Source organism: Macaca thibetana, chromosome 4 (assembly GCF_024542745.1).
Source record: "Macaca thibetana thibetana isolate TM-01 chromosome 4, ASM2454274v1, whole genome shotgun sequence".
Taxonomy (NCBI): domain Eukaryota; kingdom Metazoa; phylum Chordata; class Mammalia; order Primates; family Cercopithecidae; genus Macaca; species Macaca thibetana.
In genome coordinates, this window is record NC_065581.1 from 32,213,050 (window position 1) to 32,223,690 (window position 10,641).

The 10,641-nt window shown below is 53.8% G+C and overlaps 2 protein-coding genes across 5 annotated transcripts; both read right to left on the reverse strand.

The window, feature by feature from the left end:
• Nucleotides 1-55: 55 nt before the first annotated feature.
• Nucleotides 56-2,897, reverse strand: DDAH2 (dimethylarginine dimethylaminohydrolase 2). Of its 4 annotated transcripts, none has more exons than XM_050788510.1 (7): nucleotides 2,704-2,897; nucleotides 1,885-2,245; nucleotides 1,666-1,765; nucleotides 1,466-1,539; nucleotides 1,185-1,304; nucleotides 560-709; nucleotides 56-374 (listed from the first exon to the last, which is right to left on the reverse strand). In XM_050788510.1, exons 2-7 carry the CDS (start codon nucleotides 2,179-2,181, stop codon nucleotides 258-260), a joined length of 858 nt encoding a protein of 285 aa, XP_050644467.1. In that variant the 5' UTR covers nucleotides 2,182-2,245; nucleotides 2,704-2,897; the 3' UTR covers nucleotides 56-257. The 4 variants fall into 4 exon arrangements, with proteins under 4 accessions (XP_050644467.1, XP_050644468.1, XP_050644466.1 ...); XM_050788511.1 differs by lacking the exon at nucleotides 2,704-2,897 and adding an exon at nucleotides 2,483-2,697; XM_050788509.1 differs by lacking the exon at nucleotides 2,704-2,897 and adding an exon at nucleotides 2,382-2,697.
• A 705-nt stretch (nucleotides 2,898-3,602) lies between these two features.
• Nucleotides 3,603-9,561, reverse strand: CLIC1 (chloride intracellular channel 1). Its single transcript, XM_050788518.1, has 7 exons — nucleotides 9,546-9,561; nucleotides 9,262-9,350; nucleotides 7,177-7,286; nucleotides 6,855-6,980; nucleotides 6,586-6,692; nucleotides 5,232-5,413; nucleotides 3,603-4,011 (listed from the first exon to the last, which is right to left on the reverse strand). The coding sequence occupies exons 2-7, from the start codon at nucleotides 9,298-9,300 to the stop codon at nucleotides 3,850-3,852; spliced, it is 726 nt and encodes a 241-aa protein (XP_050644475.1). The 5' UTR covers nucleotides 9,301-9,350; nucleotides 9,546-9,561; the 3' UTR covers nucleotides 3,603-3,849.
• Nucleotides 9,562-10,641: the final 1,080 nt, after the last annotated feature.

The window sequence follows — 10,641 nt, forward strand, 5'->3', positions numbered from 1 at the left end:
GTTTCAGCCCTGCCTTATCCCTTTGACCCAGTAAGACACCAGTCACAGCCCAGTCTAAAAGGTCAATTCTATTTTATTGGTTCTGAGAGGGAGGACTCACCCAGTGGCCCCTATCCTTTTCCCTACACTCTGCCCTCCCCCCATATTGAGATTCTCTCCCAACTACTGCCTACTCAGCATTCTCTATCTAACCCTCCTTCCCCTTCTGCTCCCTATACTATCCTACCCCTGGCCAGCAGTACCCCAAGGCCAGGCCCTCAGCTGTGGGGGCGTGTGCTGAGCACCAAGCAGAGGGAGCTGAGCCCGGCGCCAGCCTTCTCCAGTTCTGAGCAGGACACAGGTACCAGGGTGACATCAGAGAGCTTCTGCAGTGCCTGCACAGGGAGGACATGGAGTGGGGAGAGGGTAGTGAGACCTCAGGCTGAGCCAGGCCACTCTTCCAGCCAGCTCAGAGTGGCCCCACCCAGGCTTCTAGAGAAGGTACCCTTCCTCCCACTAGGAAAGCCTGAAACTCTTTTCTCTGATGGTGCTTGGTGTTGGAGTTCCTGCCCTCCCTCACCTCCTGGCTGTTGGGCAGATCCCCACCTCCACGGTGCAGGAGGAAAGGGGGCACACCAGGCAACCCAGGACGAAGAAAGAGACAGTCAGCAGCTGCGTCATCTGGGAGGGTCAGGGAAGCATATGGGTGATCAGTCAGTACTGCCATTGCCTGGAGGAAAAAGGAAGTGTTGCAGTCTCAGAACCTCTCCACAGCTGAGTCCGCCTGCTCAACCACCACTAAGGGCTAGGGAAAGACTGACATTTGTGCCTAATAATGACAGCAAGCACATAGAGCTTATTGTATGTCAGACACTAAGTACTTTAGTTACCTTTGCTAATTTCCACCTTGGAATCACATGCAGTTATTTTCAACCCCCTACCTTCCCCAGCCCCTCCCCTTATCTGTCCTATCCATCCTTAGAGTAACAGTTTAGGTGCCAACTTTGGGGTTTCCTGAAACTCCGGAATAGCAAATTAATCGCCCCTGTTCCTAGTCCCGCTGTTGTAACTTCTTATTTACTCGTGTGTTCTTTCATATAAGATGGACAGCCCAATGAGGGCAGGGGTTGGGGCTAATTTCCTAAGCCTCCTAGCTCCCTGCCTCAGAACCGCGCCCACTTTCGTTGGCCCCGCCCCCTCCTCACCCGGACAGCCTTTTGGGCAGCTTCGCTGCTGCCTGCCACAACAGTGCGAGGTCCCCCCATGCCGCAGAGACCACGCAGGTGTGAGGGACCCGAGACCGGCACAGTGGAGACGGCGAAGTCCTAGGGAGAGCGAGGGGAGGTTTTCAGGGGCGCGGGAGGGGTGATGGGATATCCTCAAACATAGGCTGCTCTGTGCCTCTCATTTTCCCCAGCGGGCTCCCAGGCCTTTCCGACCCCCCACCTGCACCCCGCTCCCTCCCTAGGCGGGTCCCGCTCCGCACCCGGAACGTATCCGCCACGATCTCAGCTCCTCGGTGATTGGTCCATTTGGAGAGGCCTACGAAAAACTCCCGGCCTGAGTCCGGGAGGCCGCGGAGGTTTGAGGGCGGGAATGAGTTGGAAACAAGGCTCGAGACGGCCGAGTCTCCCAAACTCTACTTCCCTGTGCCAAGACCCAGCTGGTGCCGCCCACCAGACTCACCGGTGAAGAGAACATCAGTGCCATCCAGCGTCGCGTTCTCGTCTCCTATTTCCACAATTCGGAGCCCCAGGTCTTGCAGGGCTTTGCGGACTCCATCGACCTTAGGATAGGAGAAGAGGGCACGGAGCTGTGACACCCCCGTCCCCAATTCTTCCCCAAAGCCCCGACATCCAGCTCCTCCTGCCCTTCCCTATACCACACACTCGCCGTGGCGCTCACCTCTGGCCTACGAGCGGGGCTCCAGGGTCGCGTGATTAGGGCCGTGTCCCCTTGGATCACGGCCGTGTCGCCAAGCAGCGGTCCCAGCGGCAACGACTCCTCAGGTGGCAGTTCTAGCAGCTGTAGCCCCAGTCGCTGCCTCAGTTTACCTCCCAGCACCCCGTGCTCCCTTTGGGCTTTGGCCAGATCCAGAGCCGGAAGGCCAGCCCCCGCATCTTCCCCCGACGCCAGGCTCTCTGGGACTCCCCGGATCAGGGCATGGGAGCAGCGGCCCAGCCCCTCCCCCGGCGTCCCCATCCCATCCACACAGAAGCCCCCTCCAACCGCTCGAATTTCTTAGTTTTCTTGTTTCTTCACCTGTCTGGGAGAAGAAACAGAAAAGGAGGAGACAGAGAAAGACACATGCAGACAAGGGCGTTGGGGGTGGTTAAGAGCGCCCAGGTCTTCCTCCTGCCATCTCTGGGCGTCCCTCCCACTCCGCCCCACCCCCTCCAGACCTTCTGCTCCTGTCGACCCCACTCTACCCAGCACCCTCAGAGGTCAGATTCTTTAAGAGGAGCCTGAGGAACAAGGCTAGGGTGTCTAATCTCCAAAACACCTGTTGCCCCTGCTCGGGGGCTTCGTGAGGTCCCTGTCGGGCGCCCCTCTTGGCAGCCACTAGGATGCGCTCACTCCCCAAAAATGCAGCAGCCCCGCCCCCTTAACCCTCAGCTGCTCGCTACGGTAGGGACTTGAAGTCCGGCCCGGGACCCGCAGGGGTTATGGGACAGAAGGAGAAAGCTGGAGAGTCAAGGGCTGGGGGATGGAAGTCTTGAATACCCGAAAGAGAAGGGAAAAAAGGTGGGTAGGAAGGGAGGAGTTCCAGCCTAAGGAGTTAAGCATCCTCTCTCCGCCCTGGCCGGTCACGCTGCCCCTAGCAAGACCTAGTATAAACCGGACTGAGTCCCAAAGGACTGGGAGAGGTCTAAAACGAAATGCGAGGGGCGGGGAAACAGGGGGCGTGGTTCCGGGGCGCTGGCGCTACTCCTGGCTCCAGGGCCGGGTTCCCCGTCTGTGTCCCAAAGTCCACCCCGCCTAGCTCCGCGCCCAAATGCCGGCTCCCCATACTTTGTCCGGTGCAGGCATGGGCCCGGCACCCCCAAACTCCGGCCCCCATACGGTTCAGGGCCTCCCACCCAAGACTCACCTCCAGCGGCCACCCCCACTCCTGTCGCGCTGTGATCTCGGCTGGGGCCCCACCCCCCGAGGACAGAGTTGGTGGAGAAGGGAGTCCCCGTCTTCAAGCCTCAGGGACTAGGAGCTCTGGCTTTTAGGGGGTCCTTGGGTAGGCGAGCTCATATACTACGATGGGGCGGGGGCGCGACGGTCTGGCGGCTCCGGGGCATTGTCTAAGCGGGACGGGGCGGGGCTTCTTTGGGCCACGCCCATTCCGCCCTGCTAAGCCGCGCCCACTACATCCAGACTGCGTCCCCCTTGCCAGAAATCGGCGCCGCCCAGCGAGCGCTGCCCAGGCCCACCCAGATCTGGCCGGCCCTAGTGTCGGGGCTGCAAATGCTTCGTAGACCTCACAACAGCGCAACGGCGGACCGGCACGAAAAATAGCCCCCACCACAAACATTTCCCTTCTTAATTCCTGGCTTCTGCCCTGAGCTCAAGATCACTGACCCACCCCTCATTCCATATCACCCACACTTCAAACCCCCATTGCGTAAAAACACTTGATTTTTATTCTGTATTTTATTACTGAAATATGTTGTTCTACCCATCCCACCCCACAATAAAAATCTCACTCAGGCCCCCCATTTCTTTCCCTCATCCCCTCTTCCATCACACCATCCCGGAATAAGTGATCCAGGATTCCCTGACCACTGGCCATTTTGGAGTGTGTCCATTGGGTAGCAATGTGGAAACCACCAGGGCCTTTGTGAAGAAAATGGAGGGGGTTGAGGGAGTCCCAGGAGGGGCTTATTTGAGGGCCTTGGCCACTTGCTCATAGGCGAGCTCGATCTCCTCATCATCTGGACAGGTGGAAGCGAATTCTTCTCGCGCGTAGGCATTGCTCAAGTACCGATGCACTCCCCGGAAGACCTCGGGGATGGTGAATCCCCGGTACTTCTTACACACCACCTGAGGATGGGGAGAGGAGAGGGACCAACATGTTAGCCCCAGGGAAGCCACCTTGGCTGCTACGCTGGCCTTTCCCTTCTCCCCAGGCTGACATGATAAAACCAGCTCAACTCCTTACTGTCTTGTACCATCGTTAGCCCTCCTTTTCACTTACTGAAATCCTGGCTTTTAATAACCAGCCATTTTTCCTGAGTTTTTAAAACCTGAGATATAATTTACATATCATAAAATTCTCCTCTTGAATTTCCACAGTGACTTTTTTCCCCCATACCACTTCAGGCACTGACACAGTGACTTTTGTCCTTATTTTTCATCAGACTTTTTTTTTTGAGACGAGGGAGTCTTGCTCTGTCACCCAGGCTGGAGTGCAATGGCATGATCCGGGCTCACTGCAACCTCCGCCTCTCAGGTTCAAGTGATTCTCCTGCCTCAGCCTCCCGAATAGCTGTGATTACAGGTGCCCACTGCGGATAATTTTTGTAATTTTAGTAGAGATGGGGTTTCACCATGTTGGCCAGGCCGGTCTCAAACTCCTAACCTCAGGTGATCCACCAGCCTTGGCCTCCCAAAGTGTTGGGATTATAGGTGTGAGCCACTGTGCCCAGCCCATCTGACTTCATCATATATTCTTAACTTTCATGTGAATATTTTATTGTCTCAGATTTCAACCCTTTGAGAGCAAGGCCCAGTCACCATACACTTGTGTATATTTCAATGCTTAGTACATGGATGTTCACTACATAGTTGTGTGGCAGACTGACGTCAGGCCCATGTTGCACAAACTAAACCATAGCTTTGAGGCTATGACAAAAACATGGGAACAAGCAGTTTTGATCTTCCACAAGAGGAAGTGAAGATTGAAGCTATAAAGAAAGTTAAAGCTTTGACTTTAGGAAAAGCCTGCTCTATCTAATCTGGGAATTTGGCAGTGATACCGAGACAGGAAGAGCATTCTTCAAAAGTAATACTGGGATGTATTCCTCTTTGGTAGTCTGTTTGCACCCACGACTTATATCATGGAATATAATTATCTCAAGCAGTGGTCTTGCCAGCAATGACTGCTGCAAAGGACTGGGGTGGGGTCTGCCATTGGTAGCAATTTATAAAAACCACAATAAGAAAGAAGCCATCTTCAGAGTGGTTGTCAGGGGAAGCCCATGTGGGAGCTCCTTAAAGGGCCATCCCAGTGGTCATCCTCTCCTCCCGCAATAACCACACACCTGTACTATGTGTAACTTTGGCAACAGGTTGCAGTCAGCCAGGGTGAGCTCGTTGCCATCCAGAAACTTCCTCTGAGAGACACCTTCATCTTCAGCACTGGTTTCATCCACTTCTTCTGGGAGGGGCGATGTTAAGTAATTGTCTAAAACCTTCAGGGCTTTCAGGAGTCCCTTCTCCAGATCTGTGCAAGAGAGGGAATTGATTAGAACTTCAGGAAAAGATTGACATAGTCTGAAAAGGCCCGTTGGGGGTAGATACTAATGGTGAGTCCAAAATAATAATAGCTAACACTCATTTACTTTTCTATGTGTTATTCTAAGCACTTTACATTTTATTTTATTTTACTTTATATTATTTTATTTTAGATGGAGTCTTGGTCCGTTGCCCAGGCTGGAGTGCAGTGGCATGATCCCAGCTCACTGCAGCCTCTGCCTCCGATATTCAAATGATTCTCCTGCCTCAGCCTCCTGAGTAGCTGGGATTACAGGTGCCTGCCACCACACCTGGCTAATTTTTGTATTTTTTTTTAGTAGAGCCCAGTCATGTTGGCCAGGCTGGTCTCCAATTCCTAACCTCAGGTGATCCGCTCACCTCGGCATCCCAAACTGAGCACTTTACATTTTAAAAACTGATTTATATCGCCAGGTGCAGTTGCTCACGCCTGTAATCCCAGAACTTTGGGAGGCCGAGGCAGATGGATCACCTGAGGTCAGGAGTTCAAGACCAGCCTGGCCAACATGGTGAAACCCTGTCTTTACTAAAAGTACAAAAATTAACTGGGCATGGTGACGCACGTCCGTAATCCCAGCTACTCAGGAGGCTGAGGTAGGAGAATAGCTTGAACCCGGCAGGTGTAGGTTGCAGTGAGGTGACTGAGACACTGCACTCCAGCCTGGACGACAGAGTGAGACTCTGTCTCCAAAAAAATAACAAAACAAAAAACTTATTTATATGAAATTGTTATCCTAATTTTGTGGATCTGGAAATGGACTTAGAGGTGAAATGATTGCTCAAAATTATACAGCTAGTTGGATTTGTACTCAGGCAATCTGGATCTAAAGTGATGATTGTTCTTAAGCATAATCCTATTCTGCCAGAAAACAGGCCAGCAGACAACTAATGTCCCCAGTGGAGCAAAAGAGGCTAGGGAACAAATGAGAAAGGCTTAAAAGTCCTGGCCAATAAAAATGCAGGGAAATACAGAGGTAAAGCAAAAATGGGAAGCTGGGGGAAATTTACCAACATCTGCTTCATCTCCCTGATATCGGAACTTCCAGGTGCCCCTAATGTCTCCTACCTGCTGGGTCCTCTCTATTCCTCCCAGGACCCAGGCCTCTGACCCACAGGACTCACTATCATTGAGTGCTGGGTTTGAATTCTTGATGTAGGCAGAAAATTTGGCAAATATGTCCAGCCCAGCAGTGTTGGACTCAGGGTTCAGAGCTGCCAGCTTGGGGTACCTGAAAGCCAATGGGAAAAATGAGGTAAGATGTCTTCCTGGGAGGAACCTCAGCTAGCTCCCCTGCCCCAGCCCCACCACCATCTCTGTTTTCCATTCTGCTACCTGTCTGTTTCCCAGAATCTCCCTGCTCCACCTCTCCACTTTCTGAGTGCCACTATACCTGGGAGGGCACAGCACTGCCTCCAGAAATTCCTCAATCTTGTTGGTGTCTGTGTGCACTTCAGTGCCATACAGCAGGAATGGGAGCTGCCCTCCTGGGCACAGCTTCTGCACTGTCTCGGTCCGCCTGGAGAAAGGATTAGGCATCAGGACTGGAAATGAGGGTCAGGGAGAACCAGAAAGGGGGAATGGAGGACGTGGGATAAGAAAGGGACTCCAGGAGGAGGGCAAAAATGTTCACGACAGAAGGACTCGGGTGCGTGAGTGTGTGTTTGCACACATGTGTACACAAGGGGTGTTTCAAGGAACAGAAGCAGGCCTACCTTTTGGTGTCAACGGTGGTAACATTGAAGGTGACTCCCTTGAGCCACAGTACCATGAACAGTCTCTGGGAGAACGGGCAGTTCCCAATCTTGGCCCCATCACTACCAGCCTGAAAAGCAACCCCAACCCAAGGTTATGCCTGGTGCACCCCACCAATCCCTAGGCCAGTCTCTGCATTCCCACTCCCAGACCAGCTGTTTTCTGCCTAGTCATGACACATACACTGTCCCCTCACTATGGGCTCTTCGCCCTTGGGCCTGGGTCAAACCTAAGGCAGATCAATAGGAAATTTTTTTTGCAAAGGCAGGCTTCTGGTTCCCCAGAGACTGAGGACAGGTGGGAGGTAAGTAAAGGGAGGAGGTCCTGGAGAACTTGGGAGGATCTGAATCCTAGAGAGGTAAGGGTGTGGAACTTCAGTGAGGCCAGAGTTGTAGGCTAGAAGCCTGGATTTCTGGGTTCCTGAAGGCAGTAGAGTCTGAAGACAGGAGAGGTGGGGTGGGGTCTGGGAGCCAGAGCTTTGGTTCTCTAAACCTCCAACCCAAGCTGTCTTTGGCAGCTGGGTAGGGAGTCTAGTCAAGGGGCCCTGGGCCTTGCCCTAGAGATATGGAGGGCCCCACAGAGAGGGGCTGCCCTCTAATTAGCAAGTAGTGACCTCATTGGCCCAAGGGACACCTCCCCCTAAGCTGAGGGTGATTCATCTCTCTGTCTCCAGCTTCCTTCCTGTCAAGGATGTGGGGGAAGGGACCATGAGGATGAGGCCTGGGCAGCTAAGGCTACCCCCTAACCCGCTGCCAGGGTCTCCCCGCACAAGTCCTCTGACTGCAATAACTATCCTCTCACAGGACACAGGGCCGGAATCTCTGCGGCACAGCCTCACCCAGGAGTAAAAATAGCCCCAGAGGCGAATGTGAGTGTGAGGTGGGGACCACACCTAAGGGGGTGGACCCAAGCACACTCTGACTTCCCCCGGCCCAGGGAGAGGGAATGGCTGCCCGAGAAACCCAAGCACAAGGGAGAGGGAGACACAGGCAGAGACACACAAAGATGAGAGAAACAAAAGCGGGGAAGGGGAAAGAAAGGCGGCAGGAAAGTGGAGGGTGGGGAGACATGCATGCCAACAGAGAGACACAAACAGAGCAGAGAGGAGGACGCTGTTACAGAAGGGAGAGAGGGGCATAGACAGGAGGTCCCCAGACTGGGGAAAGAATGCAGCAGCGGTAGGGAGGGGACCGGCCGCTGGAATCAGAGGGGAGCTGGGCAACACCGAGAAGCCTGCTGCCTGCAGTTTTGCTACCCAAATGCCATAGGACCATCTCTCCTCACCCACACCCGCAGAGAGAGGAGAGAGTTGGGGCAAGTCTTCTACTTCTCCAACCCCCAAATCCCAAAATGCCCTAACTGAGCTCTCTTCCTCTATGTGATCTCTCTCCCACCCATCCTTGTGGTAGCTACTCACGTCTTCTTGCCACCTCCCCTTCTCTCCCTTTCCCCAGTCCTGCGGATATTCGATGCCACCCCATCACCTCTCCAGCTCTGCTTTTCGAACTCTGATCCCAGTCTCCTGTTTTGTTCCACCCCCTCAAAGCTTCCCAATTTACTTGCTCTCACTCTCAGGCCTCTCTCAACACACACTCTTCCCTGAAATGTCTCCAGCCACACACACACACACCCCCCTCCCCTGCTACACTACTCACCCTCAGATCTTGTAGGGACACATGTCCTAACTGAGGTTCCCCTCTGTCCCTTCTAAACCCTGCTGGGCCCCCACTGTCCCTTCACCAGCTCGCTCCCTACCCCACCCCACTCTCACTTTTGGGAATTCTCCTTTTTCTCTACTTCCCTTCTTTTAGGCTGCTAGAAACTTGCACTTTTACAAACTTTTCACGGTTGATCCTAGAACTCTCATTACTTGCTAACAAGTTAATGTCTTCCCCTCTCAAAACCACCCCTCAACCAAAGAGGGCATGTGGGATTGGGGGTGGGAGCCAAGGAGGGAAGGGATTAGGGAGTTAAGGCTGGACCGAGGGAAACGTGGGAGTTGGCTTCCAGGAATTTTGGGTGGCTGAGGAGAGAAGCGTTCTTACCTTCACGAACAATTCGACCTGCGGTTGTTCTTCAGCCATGGTTGCGTCGGGGACCAGGAAGTGGCCGTCGCTGGGGGAACTGGGAGGGGCTGGGGCCAGGGAAGGCGGGTCTCACACTCAGGGATTCTCTCCCCTAGACCCAGGGCTGTCCCTCCAGTGCAACACAAGCTCAATCAGACCCTATTTGCTCCCAAACTCGGCCTCCCCACCAGCCCAACGCACCCCACACCCAGCTCCTCCAGCTCGGTCCCCTCCCGGGCTGGATCAGAGAGCCGCTGACTCACCGACCGGCCCCGCCCTGAACCTGGGGAGGGGATTGGAGGGGGGCGGGACTCGACGATGTAGGGAGTGGGTCCGGAAGGGGAATCCTCGGATCTCCCACAGGATGGGGATGGGGGTGTTAAGGAGGAGTCCTGAAAACCTCCTTGTTTGTCCGACTTCTCCTGAACACAAGACTCTTTTCTGCCTCAGTTTCCCTGCTTCATTAACCTGAGTACAACCCAACTGACCCTCATATAAAAAACTTGACACTAGCAGCTTAGGCACACCCGTGAAGATCCAGGGATGCGGCCTTTGAATGGAAAGGTGGTCGTTTAATCCTTCTGCATTTCTTCCAGACTCCAATCCAAATTCTGGGTTGCTGGGACTGTGGTCTGAGAGAACTCGGAAGTGGAAGGCTGGGACTGCAGATAGGAACCGTTAGCCATGCAGCCTGGGATTAGGGAAGGGGTGACGCCAGCACTTCCTGAGCTGCCCAGACTGGTGTCTCAGTAGGTCCTGTGCCCCCCACAGTCTACTGTCTGCAGGCCCAGCTCAGCACTAAGATTTGCAGTCCTTGTGGCCTAGACTTGGGATTGGGTATAGAAAGTAGAGTTAGCGGCCGGGCGAGGTGGCTCACACCTGTAATCCCAGCACTTTAGGAGGCCGAAGGGGGTGGATCACCTAATGTCAGGGAGTTCGAGACCAGCCTGGCCAACATGGTGAAACCCCATCTCTACTAAAAATACAAAAACTTGTCAGGCGTGGTGGTGAATGCCTGTAATCCCAGCTACTCGAGAAGGCGGAGGCGGGAGAATCACTTGAACCCAGGAGGTGAAGGTTGCAGTGAGCCGAGGTGGTGCCATTGCACTCCAGCCTGGGCAATAAGAGCGAAACTGTCTAAAAAAAAAAAAAATAAAATAAAATAAAAAGAAAATAGAGTTAGGGATAGGAAGGGAGATGACCAAGTCTTTTGCAAAGGAAACAAAAAGCTGAGGCAAGGGGCTTTGTCGCAGGGAGAGGTCTGTTCCTGTAGCTTGGTCAGCTTTGTGCTTCCACTTATGCTTCCTATTGGGGCCCCTTCCTGTGCCCTTTGTCCTCTTCTCACTGACAGGTTGCCTT